Genomic DNA, 24730 nt, shown 5'->3' on the forward strand with positions numbered 1-24730 from the left:
GAGGTAAAAATGACAACTTTTCTATAGAATTCTTTTCCCTGGTGAGACTGTTTCTATACACTGCTATAAATGTTAATTTTTTTTTTAACATATTTAAATATTAAATGTAAGGGAAAATGATACAGCAGTAGCTGCAATACTTGTTTTAATTAATGAAATGTAAAATTGAAGCCCGCCATTCTTATTGTGAATATGGCACGCAATATAAGCGAGGGCTCTTACACGCCAGCATTTCCAATTGCACTGGCTTTTTTTTTAACTAGGAATTTGGTGTGGGGATAGAGAGACTTGTAGTTCTGTAGTGCTAGCATGCTGACAACTGGCTGTCTATTCCCAATTCTCATAGTGCCCATCGAGCCTTTACTTACTCTCAAATATGACAGGTGCTGCTTTTAAAAATGATTTTATTTCCATTTATCATTCACGTAAGGCAGCGCCAATATCAGTCTCCCAATGGCAGGGACACGTTTTCACAGGTCGCCATCTTTTTTGAGTTCTAGTCAGTCCAGCTCAGTGTTAGCTAATGCCGTGCCCTGAGCACTGGGTAAGTAACGCACTCCGGCAGGCAGCAATGTTTAGGGTTATGCACTGGTCACCATTTCTATTCCATTTATTTTAAATAAACCAAATATACAGAAGTCTCCTTCTCTGCATAGTGGCGTAGGCTACAGGCAGCACTGCAGCTCCCAATCATGTGCACAGAAATTCCCAAATGACTTCAGTAGAACAGTATATGAACTAAATAACAACGACTGCTGATTTTGAGCCCCACAATGCCTCTGTGTGGCACTTCCTTTAGGGACAATGAATTAAAAATAAAAATCAACACAGTTACTCCGCCTTTACTTGTTGGCTAGGGGTAGTTCACCTTTAAATTGACTTTTAGTATGACATAGACAGTGATTTTCTGAGACAATTTAAAATTTGTCTTCATTTTTTATGGCTTTTCAGTTATTTACCTTTTTGTTCAGCAGCTCTCCAGTTTGGTATTTCAGCAGCTATTTGGTTGTTAGGGTCTTATTTACCATAGCAACCAGGCAGTGGTTTGAATGCAAGACAGGAATATAAATAGTAGAGGGCCTGAATAAAAAGATAAGGGATAAAATGTAACAATAAAAGGAAAATTTTAGTCTCACAAAGCAATTGTTTCTTGGATGTCAGGGTCAGTGACCCCCATTTGAAAGCTGGAAAGAGGCAGAAGAGAAATATAATAATTATATATAAAGACCAATATCAAAGTTGCTTGTAATAGCGTATTCTACAACATACTAAAATGTAACTTAAAGTTTTATACTGTGGAATAGTATTTACAACCCAGCTCAAACAAGAATACTGCTGCCGGAAGCTTGCGCTCTTCCCTGTGGGGCATGAGGGTAAAGATAACCTTGTACCTGCTGTATATGGGTCTGCTGGGTAATATTACTATGTTTGGGCCCTCCAGTTTTATATACTAAACTTATGTGCCAGCTTAGGGATCAAGAAACATACATATTAATAATGACTGCTCTGCTTGGCGCCGCAGTCGCGCCAGTGATGTCACATGCCCCCTTCAGTTACTCATGGCCTGATCTTAGACCTTGTAAGATCAGGCCATGAGTAACTGAAGGGGGCACGTGACGTCACTGGCGCCAAGCAGAGCAGAAGAGCGCACCGGAGATGAGCACACCATAGAAGAGCACTGGAGAAGAGCGCACAAGTAGCAGGATGGCGGTTCTGGGAAGCTGACATAGGGAGAGCGCAGGTGCACGGACACAAGTCCGTCTGGGGGATCGGCACAGTCAGCACAAAATATCATACTCGAGTATAAGCCGAGGGTTACTTTTTGAGCACTTGTTTAGTGCTCAAAAACTCTGCTTATATTCGAGTATATACGGTAATCATCTTACAACAGATGGTACTGAATCTAGCATTACAGTGCCTGTACTTTGCCTTTGTGACCTTTTTTGGTCCAAGTAAAGGATGTGTGCTTGCAATGGGAAATGGGTTTTTGTATAGTGACAATCAAATGCCCGAAATCTTCCCAGATTTTTTTCTCCATGAATTGAATACAAAGCATTGAAAGTGCTGTGTGTGCCATATGCCTATAGCTTGATATAGCTGAAACCTCTACTCCACACAACTGACCAAATCACCCTGGTGCAGTAGTTCATCCCCTGATCTAATGATTGGATTACCATAGAGGCCCATGCAGGCCTATCAGGAGAGGACTGCATCCACCATGCAAGTCGGTTACTTGTCCAGTGGGGCAAGTCAGGAGACAGTATTGACTGTGAGAACTTTAAGAACTATATACTGTATATATATATACATATGTACAAGGCAGTAAAATCAGAGCCACAAGGGCTTTTCACCCCAGCATGTAGTTGATTTTTCAAGGGATTCATACCAAAACAATATAATGTTTGTGTTATTATGTGGTGTTGAAATGCCAATGGAGTGGATAGGGTACCTAAGGCAGCTTGGGGTGGTACTGCCACCTAGTGGGATCTGGAAAACATTACTGAGAATGCAAAAGCATAAAAGGCCAAGAAATAGTTAAAACATCAATTTATTTAGAAATCTGCAAAAACGAAAAAAAAAAAAAAGCATATTGTAGTACAAAACTACTTCATGGGCTTCATTTATACTGAGACTATCCTAGTTACTGGTGCCTTATCATTATGATTTCTGAATTCTATGAACAGTGCAGAAAAGTGCTCTTTGTTAAATTATCTACTTTCCATTTATCATTCACACAAGTCCTGTTCACAAGGCAGAAGCGCTCTGATTCCCTAGGGGTGGCCTGGCCCCCAGAATAAACCAACTATACAGGGGTTCTGCACCCTGAGTTACCACTGAAATGAATCATAAAGACAAAAGCGAAGGAATGGGCAGGTTTAATTATGAAAATCATGAAACTTTGGACAAGATGAAAGTGATTAAAATGGAAAAAGGAAAATCAGCCATCACTGTTCTACTACTGCTTGGTCTTCTCTGTGCTTCAGAGCCCAGTTAGCTTAAAGGGGTGGTTACCTTTAAGTTTTAGCCTGTTATAGAATGGCCAGCAACTTTTAAGATGGTCAGCATTTTTTTTTTTATCATTTTTGAATTATTTGCTTTCTTCTGACTCTTTTCATCTCTTAAAGGAGAAAGACTATGCCAAATGTTAGGCAGTGATTGTAGTCATTTACCCAATACCCCAGGCCAGTGCCTCTCTCAGCAGTAACCTGCACCAGCTCGGGTACCTGCGAGTGATCAATCCTCTTTTTTTTCTTTGCGACCCCAGGGCCCATGCGTGTGCAGTACAGTCAAAAAGACAACTTTTTTGTTAAAGTTCAGCTTTTCACTGTACTGCACATGTACAAGACAGGAGAAGGAAGAGGAGACACTAGCTCGCAGGTACCCCGGCTGGTACAGGTTTCTACTGATAGGGGCCCCGACCTGAGCTTGTATTTTAACTGCCCCAGTCCCCATATGGTCCCAGAAATCTCATGCTGTGCCAGATTTATTCAGTATTAATAAAGAATGCTCTCTCCCTAGAGAAGCACCTGAATGGATATGCAGTTGGCTCATAAAGAAACTGTTCTAAATACACAGTGGGGCTCATTCATTAAGGCCAAGCTAGAGCCCCCAGGGCACAGAGCCAGAGGTACAGATAAAGGGGTTCCTGACAATGCAGAAAGGCTGTCATTCCCATATGAGGACTCAAAAATGATCGAATTAAACCTTCTGATTTCAGTTATTGTAAAACTACAGCTTCTGCTCACCCCAACAGCTGTCATGGCTCTGCTGAAGGTTGATAGGGAGATGCTAAAAGTTGCAGTTCAGGAGCAGTAGGTGGATGTTGTTCCTGTCTTCTGTATCAAAGTTGGGCATAAATAGTGCATTCAGCTTGGCATCTCTTGGTCATCTCTCATAGAGCAAGACCGTTCATGAGAAGCCCAAGGTTTCCAGGAATTCTGTTTACGTGGTGTGTGCAACGGAACCATCAGTGCCTGCTGTAACAGAGCTTTAAGGGGGGAGAGAGCCTAGTGCCTAGGGATGAGGAGTGGGGGAGCGTTCCAGCTATTTATACAATAGGAATAGATTCTATTCTATGCATTATTCAGTCATTCTCTATTATTAAAGAGTTTTCTGGCACAGCATTTCCCTCTGACTAGCACTCTAACTAGCACCCTAGCACATTAACTAGCACTCTAGCGCACTAACTGGCACTCTGACTAGCACACTGACTAGCACTCTGGCACACTGAATAGCACACTGATTAGCACTCTAACACACTAACTAGCACTTTAGCACACTAGCACTCAGATCCAGAGGTGGCTGTTTCTGCCCTGTTCATTGGCAATGTTCTAGATGATTAGGCCTGGGGTGCAGGAAGCTGGAGAACTTACAGGAAAGATACATATTTAGGGAAGCATTTACTGATGGCTATTAGAGCACATTCAGACTGTGGTGGTCACTGAACTCTGTCTGAAAATAAATTGTTTGCATTATTACAGGTTCTGTATAAATAAATGATGATGACGATGATGAGCCCAAAACAGCATCAGTTAGCAGAGTGATTGAGATAAGAGCAAAACAAAGGGAACAACTCCCCAGCGGTTGGTGTGCGTTGCTGAATTGAAGCTGGAACGATTTAGATAATAATAAATAATATAATAATATGCCCATTGCATCTTCATAGCATTCACTACAACCTCCAAGGGCCCTCCTGGCTAAAGTCACATAGGTGATCTGATTGGTCAGTGCAGCTTTGTCTAATGTAGCTGCACCCTAATGCATTTATCTAACCCATTAAGTGTAATGCTCTGGCCAGTTTCCAGTGATTAATGGCAATGGCACACTTTCCTGGGCAGTGAGTTGGCCGGTAAGTATGCTCTGGACAGGAGCAGAAAGGGACAATCAAATGCATTATCGATGCACTGTGTTTTAGTAAACATTAAGTTCATACTATAAATATGGTCCTGTTATTTTTCCTTGCCCTGAGCTGCCCTGGTTGGCTAGGGATTGCAGGGGTGATAATTGAGTGTATTATACTAGGTGCTGCAGCCCTGAAAGCCTTCCTGGGACATCAGATACAGAATTTCTCGGTGCCCCCGTGATGCTGAAACATTACACACTCCCTGCAGATTGGGACAGAGGGCTCCTAACCAGATTAAACTGTGTGGGGCAGACCCACTCCCTGAAAACTACATGCTGGGTGCTGTTCTGTAGATCTTAAACAGGGCTCGATGATTATTTTTTAGCAAGGAGAAGGTTATTAATATTCCTAACTTACAATGGTTCTAATTTGCAAAAATGAGTTACTGGTATAAAGAATGTAGAAATATTGTGCATATGAGTAAGATTTGGGATAAAGGCCCATTTTTGCTGCCCTGGGTGCCCCTGGAATGTTTTTTTCCTATATCTTTAACCTTGTAATCAATTACAGGGAACCATAAGCCAACAAGGGAAGAGAGCATTATAAACCAGTGATATAAGGCACACGGGGCATACCTTGGCACCAAAAATACTTATTTCAGTGAGCCGTGTGCCGCTGGCCTTAAATCACTGGTTTTCATTTCCCGGTGGGATGACACACGTGTCTCTGCAATGTCGACCGAAGTTGCCTGCACCTAGGATCATCTGTACCTTCCACTGAAACAAAATCCCACACAGGAGTTTGAATCCCTGCAGTGGCTCATCAGCAATCCAGAATGTTAGTTTTAAGCCCTGATCAAATCAACGTACATTCATGTAAACCAGTCTCGTTGGCCCCACCCATGGACCTGAATATGACCACCTGTTTGGCCCACATGTAGATGTGTCAGAGATTCACAAAAGTGCTATGGAACTTTTATAGTTACATAAGACCACAACCAGGTTTAGGATACAACAGAAATGGCATTTACCCTGGGCTCCCTGCACTATGGTGGCGCCTGTGAGAAAGAGACATTGCTAAAAGTACAAAGGACATATCATATTGTGTAACAGCTGTAAGATATTTTCATGAACTCCCACAAATAATATTTTCAATCTCCCACAAACTGTTCACCAGACAAGCAGAGGTAGGACATTGCTGATTTATAAATGACCCCTCTCCCCAGACTGGGCTTCCCCTCTCTAGGCCGCACTGTACATTTGCCCAGAACAGACCAGAGCCAGGCCTCTATAACAGAAGGTAAAGACTACAATGTGCGACTCTCTAGCCAATATCCTTCAGATGGCAGAGACTTCATTCAGTTCACTTGTAACCACTGCGCACAATTATCCCGGCTTCTGGCCTAGTTACTGTGCCAGTGTCCCAATTTAGAATAAAGGGAAAATACAGGACTTTCTGATGGATGAGAAACAATATCAGGCCTCAGACTCCCCCGTGTCCCACCCAGCGACTTCTCCTTGCAGCCAGTGAGGCACCTTAAAAATATTTCTTTAGCCCGTTATTAATCAAAATAGTAGCACTGCATCCAGCGTTCAGCCTTGCTCAGAGGATAACCCCGCTCCACCCGTAGCTGCTTGTTCACTCTCCAGTACTTGTCTCCCTTGAAGAAATAAATCTTGCCGTTCTTCCACGTCACAGCGGCATCCAGCTGAGAGGGAATGCCAGTGAACAGGCTGGAGATCTTCTTTGAGGAAAGGTTGCTCCATCCCAACTCGTCCCATTGCCAGTACCCATCCCCCTTGAGTGGAGACATGTTAGATATGAGTTAAATCACTGGATGCTACCCAAATATGTAAGAATTTATATTAATGTGCTACTTATTAACCAGCCAGTAAATCACCAGCTAGGGTCGGGGTCGGAATTACAAATTTACTGGCAAACTTGTAATACCCTATAAAGGCTTACTCCTTATAAGTACAGATCTGCCTATGCCCCACCCATTGCCCCACCCCACTCCACCCATTCCCACCCCACTCTACGCATTTCCCTCCCACTCTACCCATTTCCCTTACCTGTGACATCATGGCCCCACCCCATGTTACGCCCCTGCCTACTCCCCCAACCCAAAGGCCGGAATTACTAGAAAAAAAATGGCAAACCTAGTGCCACTTGATATCAAGGAATCACTGAAGGTAAAGTGCAACAACATTAACCCTTTAACTGCTGTTCCTTACTGAATTAACAGTAAAGTGCTCTGTATGTATGTTAGAAATTTACCTTGAACAAGAAGATCTTTTTGTTTACTTCCCAGTACAAAGCAGCATTGATATTTGGTGGAACCCTTGTTATCAACTTGGGGTATCCAGGATTCAGCTTGAAATTTGTGTACACCCACAGTTTGTCTCCTGAGAAAAAGATGGCAGAAAGCAACGTGAGAAACCTCATAGTGTGCAAGAATGAAATCAGGAGGCCTTTATATTGTCTCAGACACATATAGTTACATATATAATTTGGGCTGAAAAAAGTCCATCAATTTCAACCCCTCTGAATTTACCCCAGTGCACATATATGCACATAATAATATATACTTACCGTATTTACATATATAAACTACATATACCAATTCCTATACTAACTGTAGATTTTAATATCACAAAATATTATAGTATTTTACTTATTCAAAAACATCCAAGCCCCTCTTAAAGGCATCAACAGAATCTGCCATCACAACATCACTAGGAAGGGCATTCCCCAACCTCACTGCCCTTACCGTGAAAAACCCCCTACACTGCTTCAAATTAAATATACGTTGGGGATTCATTTATCCAGAAGTAGCTGTTCTAGGAGCCCTATATTACAGTTTTGCAGCAACATAGCATAACCTGTTTTGTGTGGAAAATATTTATGCAATCATATCCCTGTCTGTAGGGGGGATCCTGAAAGTTCCTGATATTAAACTTCAAGTTTAATCTGTATGGGATGCTACATGAATGTATTTATTTATCTACAACTAAAGTAATCATTGGGTTAAATTAAATCCCTTCTGTCCTTCCTTCTGTTCTGTTTATGTGACAAGAGCTTATGTGACAGTCCAGCTGCAGCCTAGACATCTCTGCCACTCTCTATAAAACTGCTTACTTTGCCATTTCTATTACCATATTACTAAAGGAAATATGACTTTCACCAAAGCATGTTTAGTCCACCCACTCCCATTGCTCTATTATGCATTATTTCTGGCTGCTTGTTACCTCCACAACTCCATTTATTTGTACCAGACTGGGCCCCGGCGGCCCAGTCTGACCTTTGCCGGTGCTCCCCCTACTGACTGTTCCTCCCCTGACACGTTCAATTTATACGCGCTCGGGGAGGATGTCGGGTGGGGGCCCTACGGGGGGTTAGGGGGGCCCCTGGGGGGGTAGGGGACACGATGGCGGGGGCACCTGCAGGGCCCCTGGGCCGGGAGCCCAGGTGGGCCCTGCATCCCCCAGTCCGACCCTGACCGGCAGCACCATCTGCCCCTTCTGCATTTAATGGTAGGAAGTTTGGAGTATTCCAGTTGTGGCCCTTACTGCCATTCTCATGAATACTCTATTCAGCCTATTTAGACTGTGTGCCACCTAAAGGCCCCCATACACGGGCCGATTTTTTACTGTCAAACGACCAATTCCCGAACGATCCGATACTATCGTTAAGTTATCGTATAGTTGATGGTGTGCGAACGATCGTCGGCCCACTAATCGACCCGACAAAATCATCCCCAAAATCGATCGGCCAGGTTTAACGATAAAATCTGCCAGTTGGTGTGATGTGGTGTTGGTGTTGATGCAGCTTTTGAGAAAGTGGTGAGATACCACGAAACGCGTCAAGCGTATGGTCTTTTTTCTGTATAAGCACAATATGCTTTTTTTAAAAAGAATGGATAAATAAAGAAAGATTTTTATGAAAACAACAGTGTTGGCGTTGCTCCGTACAAAGTTTTGTTCAGTTGGTGTGAGTGTCAGACATTTGTCTTCGAATGATTGTTCTCTGTGCATGTCATGATTGCCAGCAGCGGAAGTCAATGAACATAAATAAATAAATACCGCTTCCGCCACGACATTGGATCGTACGTAGATGTACGATCGTACGTATTTTACGATAATGATATGATGAAATCTTTTGCAAATTATCGTTGCCCGTGGATGGCATATCGTATGGAAACCCGATCGCCATACGATCGTTTGTCAATATAATCGTTTGTCGCACAACGAGTGAAATCGCCTTGTGTATGGGGACCTTAACATCCATGAGTTACAGCTCTACTTACCTTTAAAGAAATAGGTTCTCTGTGTGCGCGGAGAGTGCACGGCTGCATCTATGTTTCCGGGCAGGCCTTTCCACAGAGACTGGATGCGAATAAGGGGGCTAATTCCGAAATCTGTGATTGTCCAAACATAATCCCCTTTAAAGGCATAAGTCTTTCCATAGGGACCTTTAAATAAAAAAAAAATATTTGCAAAAAGGTATCTTGATGTACTGTGGGAGCTGCTCTGGAATTACTAGGAATGAGCTTACACAACCTGAACTGGGCTGATGAAAAAATTATTATTATTAATAACCCATTAAGAAAAGAAACAGATGTAAATGACATTTGGCAGACCTTATGTTCTTATGCTCATGTTCCCCACTATATTACGGGGGAATTCACAAATCCAAATCACAAAAATTATAGGTTTGTCAAATTTTCTAATATTCCCTATAGCTTTAAACCTTAAGTTCCACATTTCACTGTTACTGGGTGGATGCCCATGTATCTATTTTGCTATTAGCATATAGCTATGATTATTGGCCCATAAGGCTTATGATACACTTTACTATAGTGTCTGGTTAGGAGTGGATCTTCCTCTTGTGGACTGCATCTGTTGAACCAGGTGGATGCTCCAGGGATCCTGGCTCTGCCGAGACCTGTACCTCTAGGAAAGTTTGGGAGCAGGGTCCCCTTGAATGAGTTATAGTAAGAGCAGGTAAACTTTATGATAAACTTTCTAGGTAAGTGAGGCAGTAAGAGCAGCTATTTGTGCTCCAACCAGGAGATTCAGCAGGGCGTAGTCTCCGTTGTGTGGTTTCACTGGCAGAATAAATGGGATAAGTTCCCCAGCCAAAAATTGTTGTGAATGCGGTCTCTACTTTCTATTCTACATGAAACTTCCATTCCTAGCATAGATCTCATCTAGGAACATGTGCAATAGCCTGATATCACAGTTTGGCTCCCAGTGTGCATGCACTTGCTTGCTGATGACAACAATTAGGGGTATATTTATCATGCTGTGTAAAAATTGGAGTGAAGCATTACCAGTGATGTTGCCCAGGGCAACCAGTCAGCAATTATATTTCAGCAGTTAGAATACCAAAGCAAAGCATCTGATTGGCTGCTATGAGCAACATCACAGGTAATGCTTCACTCCACTTTTTACACAGCATGATAAATATATAAACATTAGTCTTGGGAGCAGAAGTAAAACAGGTAAAGGCAGTGGTGGCTGGGTAACTCTGTAGTTCTTGACATGCTAGGGGCACAGATAAGCTGAGACAAACTGGAACTTTACTTACCCTCTAACTTAAGAGGACCTGTAAACTCCCCAAGTGAAATAGATCATTATTGTGTAGGCATTTCCTTACCTTTAAGTCTTCAGCTTTTTGGTGATCATGTATGTGCAGTAAAGTGAAACTTACACTACTAATAAAAAATCACCCCCCTTGGAAAATAGGCTTTACAAACTCATGTTTCATCACTCTATTTAATGTTGGCAATAAGATACATTTTATATATGAAATGCTAAAAAAAATACTTTAGGCTTCTCATTTGACAATAGGCTGCACATTCCCATTTATATGCTAATGACTCCCCCATACTGCAATAGGGAGAGGGGTGAAATGGAGACTGGGTAAAACACCATTGAGGAGTTAACACAGGGGCTGACACTGTGAGCTTTAGGCTAATGCCTGTGGATCAATACAGACCAAGAATGAGCCCCTACGCAGACATACACCTTTCCCTGCACCCAGAGCCATTGTGTTGGGCAAGGCGCAGGCACATGGAGCAGATTTCACCACTGAAAAGCACAAGTATGCATTTTTGCACCAAAATCCGTGCTGTGTGCCTACACCTGGAGCAACGCAATGGCTCTTGATGCTGGCACAGGGAAAGGCTGATGCTAGCAGAGGGGATCATTCTTGGCTTGCTTTTATCTTTTGCCATACCGTATTCTGAAAATATTGTATTTTTGTTGTTTACTTTGTCACAAATTCAAAGGTGTCTATAAACTGTCTTTCTTTTACCATTAAAGTAAAACTGGAAATTGAATTAACATTTTTGCAGAGTAATATTTGCGAATATAGAGAATTAATTTACCACTGCTTTAATGCTGCTTACCTAGGATGATGGCATCAAGGTTGTCATTACAAGGATCAGGGGTTAGGCTGGTGGGTGTTGGCTCTGCAGAGATGGCAGGCTCCTCAGTGGTTACAACTTCTTCTTCTTCTATTTTATCTTTCTTACCTACATTTCATAAAGCATGGTGGATCACATGGGGGAACAGGAACATGGTACTAGAATAAACATCTAGTAACGTGCAACAATGGAAATGCAACTATAGCAAACATCAACAGCAACATTCTACAAAGGTAATGAAACGGCAGTGAACCTGCAGATAAAAAGAAGGGAATAGCATTGCAGTATGAGCTGCATAGTGTTTTCTTATCCCTAGTCATTGTCTTATGGCTGATACAGGTGTGGCATAACTGCTCCTCTATTTAGTACTAGAAAAGTATAGTACTAGTTAGTTCTAGTTATGAAGCAGTAGACTATTATTACGGGTGTAGAACATTAAATACTTACATAACATAAATATTACACATTGTTTTAAGGCACATAGATCATATTGACTGCTTGTAAATGAAGCCCCTTCATAGATTTATAAAGGATTAGTCCTTTAGTCCCAGAGGAAGTCCCTCTGCAGAAAATGGAATGGCATTAGGTTCATTCAAGTGTGTAACTGGAGTCAGTCTCACCATACAAGGCCTGAATCCCCTTCACATCATCATCATGGAGTCGGAAGTTTGGTTTGTAGCCAAAATATATGGGAGCCATCAGAGCACTTCTGAAACGTGAGTGTCCCAGACCCAGTGCATGTCCCAGCTCATGTGCTGCAATGATGCGCAAGTTCACCCCTTCATAGGTCCCTTCTGTCCACAACTCATCCTCATCAAAATGCACAGTGCCCAATTCAGGGATATCGGCGTGGGCCAGCACCTTACCTGCATGAACAAGAAGAGCATCAAGACAAGCATCATACACGCTACTACTCATTTCCTATCTTTATTGTCTATTGTTCCACTTTTTCCAACTATGCTGAATTAAAATGTTAAAATGAACCAAAAAAAAAAAAAAAATGAATGACATAAATTTACCCAGAGCTGCTGGTAGGGCATGTCAGTGTCAGAGGCATCTTTAGCAGATAGCTCACAGTTATCATACAATTTTCATTTCAAGTGCAGTTAGGTTATAAAAGGCTAATGCCTGACATTATGCTTTGGATTCCTGGTCTGCACCAAATTTGTTCTGTGCTACATAATCCCTGTGCTACATAATCCCTGTGCTACATAATCCCTGTGCTACATAATCCCTGTGCTACATAATCCCTGTGCTACATAATCCCTGTGCTGGTTTGTTACAGGTTTGGTTTGGGAGCTCCCTGTTTTTGAAGGCTCCCCCCCCCCATTCTCTCGTCCCCCAGCAGCATTCTCACGATTTTTCCAAAGTCTGTTGCAGTGAATTTCGGGTGTGCGGTAAGCGTTTAGTGACGTCATTGATGCATTTGCGCAGGTAGAATTCTTTGCCTTCAGCTGCAATTTTGCACGTGCATGTGACCTCACTTCTGGGTATCGTCAGAAAAATTTCAGGTGCCACAGTTGTCAAGTTGACAGTTCTGCGGCCTGCTGCCCGCTGGGCACATCTGCACTGGGGACTGGACAGGAGATTTAAATAGCTGTCAAAATCCCCTGTCCAGTCCCCAGTGCAGATGCACCCAGTGGGCAGCATGTCCCCAGTCCAGCCAATAGGTAAGGGGGTGTGGTGAGCACGGGGGTTGTGAACACCTAAAGGGGAAGGGGGAGCAATTGTGCCCCGGGGGGTAGAGGGGGTGAGGGGCCTAGCGCACACATATTGTCTGTGTCAGATACATTATCTTTTAGTAGATGTGTCCCTGAATTTTCAAGTCATCAGGTCACCCTAGCTTGGAGCTGCTTTTTAACTTACCAGCGCCCTTTTTAATGGAAATTCAGATTCACACTGAAACACAATTCAAACACATTTCCTTTGTGTTACATTACTTCCTGGGTGTCTGTAAGTTTTTATCATAATAAAAGCAGCTAAAAAAATGTAAAACCCTTTTGGTGACCACTAGAGTGCGCCAGAGTATCACTAGTTTGGGCATATGGGTGGCACCCAGAGCCAAGAAAGGACCTGTGTAATGATAATTCATTCTCTTAGTGAAAGTATTGGGGTGATTTAATATTTTCAAATGTACAAACATAGTGACAACGGTGAGCTGATTTATGAACATATGTGGTAAATTTTACAAAAGTGGTTGCCAATAGCAACCAATCAGCAAGTAGTTTTGAATAGTCTACTACAACCTAAAAAATGAGAGCAAATACCTGACTGGCCTAAACTGGCAGCCGCACCTGTACAAGTTAGTACTGTTTCTAAAAGAGCCCTGCATGACATAATTGCATATAAGGCAGGGCTTTTAAATGTTGTGGTTTTATTGGCTGATTGCTTAATACACTTCCACTCTAATGGGACTATTTTAAGTTTGCACCTGTATTTAGCTATGTGTGTAAGCAAGTGATGCTTGTCCTCTAGTAGAGGGCTAATTATTTCTTATATGTTGCATTCAAGGGCCAGATTACAATAAAATTATGACATTATAAAATTAAAGGAAAAGGAAAGGTAAAAACTAAGTAAGCTGTATCAGAAAGGTCTATGTAAATACAGCAATAAGCACTCACAGAAATGCTACTCTAAGTCCTCAATGAAAAGAAACAACCACATTTCTTTGCTTCTTTTCTGTATACATGATCTTCTTCCTTCTCTCAGAACATTCCTTCAGGGCATGGCACAAGCCTGCTTAGCTTGTGCCTCTCTCCCCCTCCCCTCTTTGCTGCAATCAGAGAGCTGAGATCTGTTCACTGCCTGCATGCTGCTGCCTAAAACTGAAGTCAGACAAAGCTAAAATGGCAACTGCTATCTTAAACAAAAAGATGGAGGTTCTACAGAATAAAAATAGCGTTTTATCTTGCACTATTATGACTAAATCTATTGGCAATAAAATGCCTGAGTAGCTTTTCTTCTATCTAGGCTAATGCCCCCTGGAGCGATTAGTTGCCTGCTATAAATCTCTGCTAACGTGGACAACTAATTTCTCCAAAATGCCTTTCCACCAATAATAAAAAAGGGAAAGTTGCCAAGATTAGCAGGCAGCGCGGATTTCTAAATGGGGCGCCCCAAGTCCGCCCCCATTCGGCGCCCCTACCCCCCCGCCGCGCACGAACAACCTCCTCTTCCCCCCCCGCGCACGAACAACCTCCTCTTCCCCCCCCGCGCACGAACAACCTCCTCTTCCCCCCCCCGCGCACGAACAACCTCCTCTTCTCCCCCCCCCCCGCGCATGTGCCAAAGTTAAAACTCCCATACGGAGCAGTGGGGAGAGGTCCCCATTGCTCCGTATGGGAGCAAAATTTGCGTGCGGCGGGGCGGACAACTAATCTCCCCGAAATGCCATCCCACCGGCTAGAATATAAATCGTTGGTGGGATGGCATACAAGGTGGCATGATTTGCTAAAGTCGCCCAAGTTTCCTCTCAAGGCAACTTCAATCAGCCAGGTAGCACTTACAAGTCACACAGCAGTTAGTTAATTGCACTTACTTCCTCCTTTCAGCCAGCACTCCCAGCATGCACAGTAAACCCCAAGTGCCTTTTTTGTTTTTAACGCCTACTATACACTTAATCTACATGCAACACTTTAGATTAAATGCAACACTCGCTAGCAGCTCCCAAACTCGCTGTGCAGTCAGAAACTTATTGAGGTATGGCATTTCAGGGAGATTAGTCGCTCGCGACAGTGAAGATTGTCAGAAGGCAGGTTGGGAAGCAGCTCTTGGCTCTGTGCCCTATACTGCTGCCCCACTAAACATATTATAATGCAGGCCTGGTTATATAGGAAAAATATAACAAAACACAATCTCATATTGGAATTAGAAACTGTAAGGGCTCTGGCACATGGGGAGATTAGTCGCCCGTGGCAAAACTCCCTGTTCGCGGGAGACTAATCTCCCCTAGGTGCCTTCCCCTGCCATCCCATCGGCGACAATGTAAGTCGCCGGTGGGATGGCAGACGCGGCGGGGTGATTTCGGGAAATCACAGAAAAAGACTTGCGAGTCTTTTTCGGCGATTTGCGCGAAATCGCGTGTGCCATCCCGCCGGCGACTTACATGTTCGCCGGTGGGATGGCAGGGGAAGGCAACTCGGGGAGATTAGTCGCCCGCGAACAGGGAGTTTTGCTGCGGGCGACTAATCTCCCCGTGTGCCAGAGCCCTTACACACTTGTGTATTCTTCAAAAGACATGTGAATGCTCGAGTGTGTGTAAAAATATCAGCACTTACCAGGACCATCAAAGGGGCGTGAACAGCCATTACCCCGGCGGTGAAAAGAAATGCGTATATCTGCCCTTCCTCGGGTAACCTCCTTGAAAGTCAAGGGTGTGACGTCGCTCCAATACTTAAAGCCAGCTAGGATGGCAGACCTGGCCGCAGCCAGGCTCATATCTGGCGTGTAATTATATATCCTGTAAGTGAGGTTCTTCTTCCTCCAGCGACCTAGGTAAAAGTGATCCTATTGTATGAAAAGTAAAAACATTGCGGCACCGGCAAAAATTATCATCAAATAAGAAATAATACAGCAAATAATTCACTCTTCCATTTAAAATGTTATTCTTGAACCAACAAATGTATTTTTTTTTTAAAGGTTTATTTTTCTGAATTTGTAACAATACATAACAAAATACAACATAATACTTAATAAAGCAGGTTACATAATGAAGCAAGAGTTTGGTACATTTATTTCACATTTCCAACATTTTTACTCATTATTGTGAGATTGAGTCTGGCCTTAGTCTTTGGCATTAAGTTGAGGATGGCCCCTGTCAGTTGTTTGGGGGTCCGTTGGACTCGCACCACATGCCCCAAATTTTTTCAAATTTCCCGTGTGCCCCTCTAGTTTCATAGGTGAGTTTTATAAGAGGTAAGGCAGTGTTAATGAGCTGGTACCAGAGTTCGAGTGTCGGAACACTGTTGCCCATCCACCTCATTATGATCGCTTTTTTGGCGTAAAATGTAAGGGACCTAAACGTTGTCCTAGCTGCATTAGTGGGGAGTATGTCTTCCACCGTGCCTAGAAGGCAAGTTATTTGATTAAGCACATTAGGTAGCGCTAGTTCTGTTTCAATGGTGTTCATCACTGTGGACCAGAACTGCGCAATGGGGGGGCAGCTCCATATTAGATGGAGGAAGTCTGCTTGGGGGGCTTTGCACCTTGGGCAGCAGTCATTAGGTATTTTACCAAACTTGTGAAGTTTGTTAGGAGTAATGTACAATTGGTGTAATACCTTGTATTGGATCAGCCTGTCCCGTAGTGAAATTAAGAACTCATAGCAGCTATCTGTGGCTTCCTCCCATTGTTCTGTCGTTAGGTTAGGGATTGAGGAGGTCCACAGTGTACGGGCCCGTTCGAATGGTTTAACATTGGATTCCAAAAGGTGTGCGTACAGTCTGGATAGGAGTTTGGGGGCTGTAGGTTGGTGTAGCGTTGTTTCTAGGTTCAGTGTAACCAGTGACGGGGTGAGGGTTTGAAACTGGGCCTGGAAGGCATGTCTAAGTTGCAAGTATCTAAATAGATGCAGCTGTACCTGAGGTTCTTTGCTTTGCAGTTCTTGATGTGTAGGGAAGTATGCACCTTGTATTAGGTCTCCCAATTTTTTTATCCCGAGTCTTGGCCAGACTATAAAGTCAGGTAGGTTCTTGAGGTGGGGGAGCAGTGAATTTCCCCATAGAGGCATGTAGGGGGATAGGTGGGGTGGTGAGTGGCCCAGGAGTTTAAGTGCCGTTACCCAGGCTTTGTGAGGGGTCTTAAGGGAGTCTGGGAGGGGTCCCCCATCGGTAATATGCCTGTAGGGAGAGTTACACAAGCCTTCTATGGAGTCAAGAAGGGAGGCGTGTAGAGCCGTGTTGGGGTTGTATGGGTTGGGGCAGAATTGCCACTGCAGGTATGATATTTGGGAGGCCAGGTAGTATAGAAAGAAATGAGGGAGAGCTAGGCCTCCTTGTTGAAGCGGGGCCGCTAGTCTTTGCCACGAGATACGCGGCGTTTTGTTTGCCCATATATATGGTATTATTATGGTATTGAGTTTGCGGAACAGTGCGCGTGGAAGGGGATATGGCGTGGCATGAAAAACGTACAGAAGTTTAGGGAGGAAGACCATTTTGAGGAGATTGATGCGCCCCCAAAGTGTGAGTGGTAATTTCACCCAGGTTTTGAGCGTTGAGGCCAGTCGATCCATCAATGGGTCAAGGTTCAGTTTAGTGAACTGTGTGGGGTCTGAGTGAATCCATATCCCCAGATATTTAAAGGATTGGACCCATTGTAATTGCATCCCAGGTGGAAGAGGGACCGGCGGTATGTGGTCTAGGGCATATACTTGGGATTTGTCCCAGTTGATTCTGAGACTGGAGAAGTTGCCAAAGTTTTGAACCTCTTTGAGGAGCGCAGGAAGGGATTGGGCGGGGTTGGCTAAGTACACTAGGATATCGTCTGCAAATAGCGATACTTTTTCGGATATATTAGCATATGTAAGACCTTGTATGGTGGGGGAATTTCGTATGAGTATGGCCAGGGGTTCGATGGCAAGAGCAAATAGGGTGGGAGAGAGAGGACAGCCTTGGCGTGTTCCTCGAGAGAGGTCAAAGGGTTCTGAGATGATGCCATTGACCCTAATTTTTGCTGTGGGGTTTCGGTATAGCAGTTGGACCCATTTGATACAAATGTATTTTTTAGTTGTAATATTGGTGTGTAGGCGCCATCTCAGTGCATTGTGCCTGAGTCTGAGCTTTCAGAAGGAGCCAGCACTACACTTAATGCCCCACGGAGCGGTTCAGTCACCTGCCATACATAGATCTCAGCTATTGCAGGCAACTAATCTCTCCAAAATGCCTTTCCACCAGCAACAAAAGGACTCGCTGGTAGAAAGCTCTTCACAACGGTTTGGTTTTCATGCAACTTTTGAATTACCAAGTGATGCAATAGCCTTTTCAACAGCAACTGATATCTACTGGGAGTTGCTATCTTGCTACCCTCCCATTGTTCTGCTGATCGCCTGTTGGGGGGTGGATATCACTCCAACTTGCATCACAGCAGTTAAGGGCTCTGGCACACGGGGGAGATTAGTCGCCCGCGATAAAACTCCCTGTTCGCGGGCGACTAATCTCCCCGAGTTGCCTACCCCTGCCATCCCACCGGCGAACATGTAAGTCGCCGGCGGGATGGCAGACGCGGTGGCGCGATTTCGCGCAAATCGCCGAAAAAGACTCGCGAGTCTTTTTCGGCGATTCCCTGAAATTGCCCCGCCGCGTCTGCCATCCCGCCGGCGACTTACATGTTCGCCGGTGGGATGGCAGGGGTAGGCAACTCGGGGAGATTAGTCGCCCGCGAACAGGGAGTTTTATCGCGGGCGACTAATCTCCCCCGTGTGCCAGAGCCCTAAGTGTGACTGAAGTTTATCAGAGCGCAAGTCACATGGGAATGGAAGAATATGGCTAGCCCCATGTGAAATTTCTAAATAAAATATAAAAAAATCTGTTTGTGGTTTCTAAAAATAGATTTCAATGCAGGATTCTGCTGGGGAAGTTCTATTAAAGGAACAGTAACACCAAAAAATGAAAGTGCATAAAAGTAACTAAAATATAATGTGCTGCTGCCCTGCACTGGTAAAAGTTGTGTGTTTACTTCAGAAAGTCTATATAACTTATATAAATAAGCTGCTATGTAGCCATGGGGGCAGCCATTCAAAGGAGAAAAGGCACAGGCACATAGCAGATAACAGATAAAACACTATTGTATTCTACAGAGCTTATCTGTTATCTGCTATGTAACCTGTGCCTTTTCTCCTTTTTTCCAGCTTGAATGGCTGCCCCCGTGGCTACACAGCAGCTTATTATATAAATTATAGTAGTGTTACTGTAGCAAACACACCAGTTTTACCAGTGCAGGGCAACAGTGCATTATATTTTTATTACTTTAAAGCTCTTTCATTTTTTAGTGTTACTGTTCCTTTAACAGATGTGTTTTGAAAAAAACATGTTTTCCCATAACAGTATTCCTTTAAATACCTTAACTAACACTGTCTTTGTCTACATAAATATAGAAAATTAATTTTTGTTGGAGGCAGGAAGGAGTTATTGGTGCTAAGTGCAACTATAGAAGTGCAAAAAGCGCATTTTGATGCAAGGACCTATTGTGAAAGTGGGTTTATGCACAAAAGACTGTGAGGAACCACAAATTGTAATTCATTGTAAGGACGGAAGCAGTCTTCCTGATCCTGCCCAAGGCATAAATCAGTGGTGGCCAGGTGCACTGTGGGCATTCTCATGCTGTCCCTGGAAGACTTGTTCAGGTATGCTATAGTGTTGTTGTTATTGTTGTGTAGATGCCCTATGTGCAGGTTACAATATATTGCACTGTATGTGTCACGGTTTATCACCTAAGAGCAGATATCTCAGAGTCTTCTGGTTGAATGGATCTTCTACTCCACATCGAGGCTGCCTCATCTTATCTATGGTGTCCTCATCCAAGACGCCAGTTCCAGGTAAGTGTGTAGACAGCTGGAAAATACTACAAATACATAACAGATTTTACAGTGGATTGCAAAAGTATTCGGCCCCCTTGAACTTTTCCATATTTTGTCACATTACAGCCACAAACATGAATCAATTTTATTGGAATTCCACGTGAAAGACCAATACAAAGTGGTGTACACGTGAGAAGTGGAACGAAAATCATACATGATTCCAAACATTTTTTACAAATAAATAAGTGCAAAGTGGGGTGTGCGTAATTATTCAGCCCCCTGAGTCAATACTTTGTAGAACCACCTTTTGCTGAAATTACAGCTGCCAGTCTTTTAGGGTATGTCTCTACCAGCTTTGCACATCTAGAGACTGAAATCCTTGCCCATTCTTCTTTGCAAAACAGCTCCAGCTCAGTCAGATTAGATGGACAGCGTTTGTGAACAGCAGTTTTCAGATCTTGCCACAGATTCTCGATTGGATTTAGATCTGGACTTTGACTGGGCCATTCTAACACATGGATATGTTTTGTTTTAAACCATTCCATTGTTGCCCTGGCTTTATGTTTAGGGCCGTTGTCCTGCTGTAAGGTGAACCTCCGCCCCAGTCTCAAGTCTTTTGCAGACTCCAAGAGGTTTTCTTCCAAGATTGCCCTGTATTTGGCTCCATCCATCTTCCCATCAACTCTGACCAGCTTCCCTGTCCCCGCTGAAGAGAAGCACCCCCAGAGCATGATGCTGCCGCCACCATATGTGACAGTGGGGATGGTGTGTTCAGAGTGATGTGCAGTGTTAGTTTTCCGCCACACATAGCGTTTTGCATTTTGGCCAAGTTCCATTTTGGTCTCATCTGACCAGAGCACCTTCTTCCACATGTTTGCTGTGTCCCCCACATGGCTTGTGGCAAACTGCAAACGGGACTTCTTATGGTTTTCTGTTAACAATGGCTTTCTTCTTGCCACTCTTCCATAAAGGCCAACTTTGTGCAGTGCACGACTAATAGTTGTCCTATGGACAGATTCCCCCACCTGAGCTGTAGATCTCTGCAGCTCGTCCAGAGTCACCATGGGCCTCTTGGCTGCATTTCTGATCAGCGCTCTCCTTGTTCGGCCTGTGAGTTTAGGTGGACGGCCTTGTCTTGGTAGGTTTACAGTTGTGCCATACTCCTTCCATTTCTGAATGATCGCTTAAACAGTGCTCCGTGGGATGTTCAAGGCTTTGGAAATCTTTTTGTAGCCTAAGCCTGCTTTAAATTTCTCAATAACTTTATCCCTGACCTGTCTGGTGTGTTCTTTGGACTTCATGGTGTTGTTGCTCCCAATATTCTCTTAGACAACCTCTGAGGCCGTCACAGAGCAGCTGTATTTGTACTGACATTAGATTACACACAGGTGCACTCTATTTAGTCATTAGCACTCATCAGGCAATGTCTATGGGCAACTGACTGCACTCAGACCAAAGGGGGCTGAATAATTACGCACACCCCACTTTGCAGTTATTTATTTGTAAAAAATGTTTGGAATCATGTATGATTTTCGTTCCACTTCTCACGTGTACACCACTTTGTATTGGTCTTTCACGTGGAATTCCAATAAAATTGATTCATGTTTGTGGCTGTAATGTGACAAAATGTGGAAAAGTTCAAGGGGGCCGAATACTTTTGCAAGCCACTGTATATAGAAATGAAAAACTGATTTAATATATTGTTGTTCAATCTTAAAGGTAATATGTAAAGGCTGCAAGTAACTTTATTTAAATGAATTATGTCAGTGTTCTCAAGACAGAAGCCCTTTCTAGTCTGCCATAAAACCCATCCTAATTGCAACCAATGGCTCCATTCCTTGTATTAAAATATTACTGAAATCTCATTTCTTTTACAGCATTTCTACTATTAATGCCCGCATTATTGACTGAAAGTTACTACTGACATCCCTTTTCTCGTTGTGCCCTATAAAGAAATTTCAACCTACAAATAATGGGATTTTGCAAGGTCTGAGCAGAAAGAACAAATGTCATTGTTATTTTTGTTAAAAAGCATATCTAATTTCTTTAAAATCAGGCTTAAATAAGAAGAAAGGATTAATACGGCAAGGAAATGACAAGCAGTAGGATTTTACCGTAGCGCTTCCTGTACTTCCTCTGAGCTGAAGTCCTCAGTGTCGCTCTCCAGGGGCTTCTGTAGGTACCCAAACTGCTGTAGATATCTCTGTTACAGGGGGAAGGTTTGGAATGAGACAAGAACGAAACTGTATTTTTGTATAAAACAGAGGTAACTAATAATGTCCATAGGCTTGACAAATACATGAACTGAAGGTGCCTCTAGCCAATCATTGGGGCAGAAATGTAAAGGACATTTAACCTCTTCACTCCAAGGGATATTTACTTAATGATCCTTATTATCTTTCCTTTATAAAATGTCAGCATATTACAAGAGCTGTACAATATATTATACCACTAAAATAAAGTTCAAATAAGAATGGGATTAGTTATTATACCTAGGTACAACAGATCCCCCAGATGTTACAGTCATACTGATAACACATGGCTCTGTATAACAGGTATAAAAGGTGGGGGGAGCTTGGAGCATATGTACATTTGGCTTCTTTGCAATTGATAGATCTGTGTATAGATTAATACTGGATCACACAGAGCATTACAAATGCATGGTGGTCAAAGCATGTGTTACTCACGGCAAGTTGCTTCCCATTGCCCTGCACCCAAAATTATCCCCAGAAAAATCTCAAGTTATAGCTTCTAATTCTTAAGGAGTCCTGCTGTACAAATATGGCAGCCCCCTCATAGAGGAACAGGGGAGAATCAGGCAAATAATCTTAGGGAAAAATTATAAAGCTTATACGAAGACAATGTTATAATGTAAAAAGACAAAAAAGTTACATTTTTGGTATCAGTATCTTGTTAAATGTTTCACCTGCTGTACCATAATCTGCCTATCAATCTATCTTAGTTATCTTTCAAAATTTACAGTGAAATCATCTGATTTTTTACCCTGAATTGCTTGTAGAAGTGGGGGGCTCCCTGCTCTGTAGCTCAGAGAGTGGGCTTTGATATATGAAGCAGAGGTGGAGGGAATTCTGTGCCATGTAAGAGGAGCCAACATTGTGTAGGACATGAGTAGCCTGTTGTGTGGCGTGAATGTGAAGACGGTGCAGCGTGGGATACTGTGCTAGTCATATGCCAAAGAAGAATAATGGTGATAGCCTCAGCAGCAGGTAAAAGGTTATACTGGGAGAAGCACATGAGATCAGTGTGTTACTGCTCAACACTGTACTGCCCTGTGGGCGAAACTGTTTAAAAATGCTGCAACCCATCTCAGTGCTTATTACTGACAGGACACATGGATTCTATGGCTTTTTGTACATATTTAACTTTTAGATCACCAGTGCCCCCATTTATCCCATTCACTTGCAGTAGTGATGCAAAACAAGCAAATTATTCTAGCTATAACTATATATTTGTCTCCCAGGTGCCTTCAATGTTCCCCTACAAGCAAGGTGTTCTGATAGGCCATACATCCAGCAGTATACGGAAGAGTCAGCTCATGCTTTTGCTAAGTATATATATATATGTATATTATATATATAGCATGGCATCTACATGCTATAGGCTTCTTTAAAAAATATTTATACAGCAAGATCTGAGTTGAGTTATGCGGTATCATTCATATGTGACCTTTAGATATATAATGAACATGTGGCCCCTCTTACCATACAATGCAAGACATCATGTATGGGACTTTCTTTCCATTTCTTTAGGGTGATTGTCTTTCTCTAGGAAGAAAGTTGCAGAAGACTTACCTTGGCCTCCTCCCCAGAGCTGGGTTCAATGTGCATTGCATAGACAAAGAATGGCAAAGTCCCAAGCAGTAGAAACAGCAGCATCCTGTAGCTCATTGTATGTAGGATATCCCAGCTGTTTGCTTTCCTTGAGGGCTGTTACGGTGGATTCCCCCTCTCCAGGCTTTAAGAGCACTGCCAGAATGACTCACGCACTCGCCTTCCTCCCACCACTCCTTCCCCCCTGAATCTTGAGAAACAGTAATGGAATGCTGTGTGTTAACTCTCTGCTGCAGACTCAGCATGAATAATTTGGGGAAGCAGTGAAAATGCCAGAATTTAATCAAGTACCAATAACAGATTCCTGTTTGTGACGAGGATTGCAGCAGGACCGACGGAACACAGCAGAAGTTATAAAACCCAAAGTAATGCAAAGAAAATTGTGTGGTTTTCCTACTTCTAGGGTAGCTTTAAAGGAAAAACACAACTTGGAAAGCAAGGGACACAGAATCATTTACTTTTATTATAAAAGAAAATATAGGCATGGGATCCGTTATCTGGAATCCTGTTAACCAAGAGCTGAATTATAAGAAGTTCATCTCTCATAGACTGCATTTTAGACAATTCACTTTCTAAAAATATTTCTTTTTCCCTGTGATAATAAAACAGTACCTTGTACTTGATCCCAACTAAATTAATCCTTATTGGTTGGGTTTATGTAATGTTTAAATTATTGTTTAGTAGACAAAGTATTGAGATACAAATTACAGAAAGACCCCTTACCTGGAAAACCCCAGGGCCCGAGCATTCTGGATAACTGGTTCCATACCTGTACTTGAATCAAACAATAAGAAAGTCTGTGTCTATATACTGTAGTATTGGCCTATAAACAGCAATAGTGTTTCATTTATGAGCAGGTAGGAGGTAAATCCACAATTGATATTCTTATTTGCTCAGTGCATGGCTGTCAACATTTCAGAATCAAAGGATCAACTCATCCCTGACCAGTTACATCCCTGAATGCCCCTGACCCACCCCAAACTCCACCTACTCTCAAATAATCCCAACCTCCTCCTGGGGTTATTGATACAGAGCTGTCTGCCTCCATTAGGACCATTGTCGGTATGTCAATGAATTCTGCACGAGGCACCAAC

The 24730-nt window shown here is 43.0% G+C and overlaps 1 protein-coding gene across 1 annotated transcript; it reads right to left on the reverse strand.

Annotated features, from left to right (window-relative positions):
- Positions 1-2530: 2530 nt before the first annotated feature.
- Positions 2531-23766, reverse strand: mmp19 (matrix metallopeptidase 19). Its single transcript, XM_031897166.1, has 9 exons — positions 23598-23766; positions 21900-21988; positions 19699-19829; positions 15551-15763; positions 11894-12139; positions 11256-11381; positions 9150-9314; positions 7121-7248; positions 2531-6641 (listed from the first exon to the last, which is right to left on the reverse strand). The coding sequence occupies exons 1-9, from the start codon at positions 23691-23693 to the stop codon at positions 6405-6407; spliced, it is 1431 nt and encodes a 476-aa protein (XP_031753026.1). The 5' UTR covers positions 23694-23766; the 3' UTR covers positions 2531-6404.
- Positions 23767-24730: the final 964 nt, after the last annotated feature.

This window comes from Xenopus tropicalis, chromosome 2 (assembly GCF_000004195.4).
Source record: "Xenopus tropicalis strain Nigerian chromosome 2, UCB_Xtro_10.0, whole genome shotgun sequence".
Taxonomy (NCBI): Eukaryota; Metazoa; Chordata; class Amphibia; order Anura; family Pipidae; genus Xenopus; species Xenopus tropicalis.

Bases quoted from the DNA above. Each gene is read 5' to 3' on its own strand.
- mmp19 (XM_031897166.1), bottom strand. From the start codon at position 23,693: ATGAGCTACAGGATGCTGCTGTTTCTACTGCTTGGGACTTTGCCATTC. The intron at 11,382-11,893 runs GTGAGACTGACT...TATGAAATGTAG, and splicing joins GGGGATTCAGGCCTTGTATG to GTAAGAAAGATAAAATAGAA. The intron at 7,249-9,149 runs GTAAGTAGAGCT...TCTTTTTCTCAG, and splicing joins GAGAACCTATTTCTTTAAAG to GAGACAAACTGTGGGTGTAC.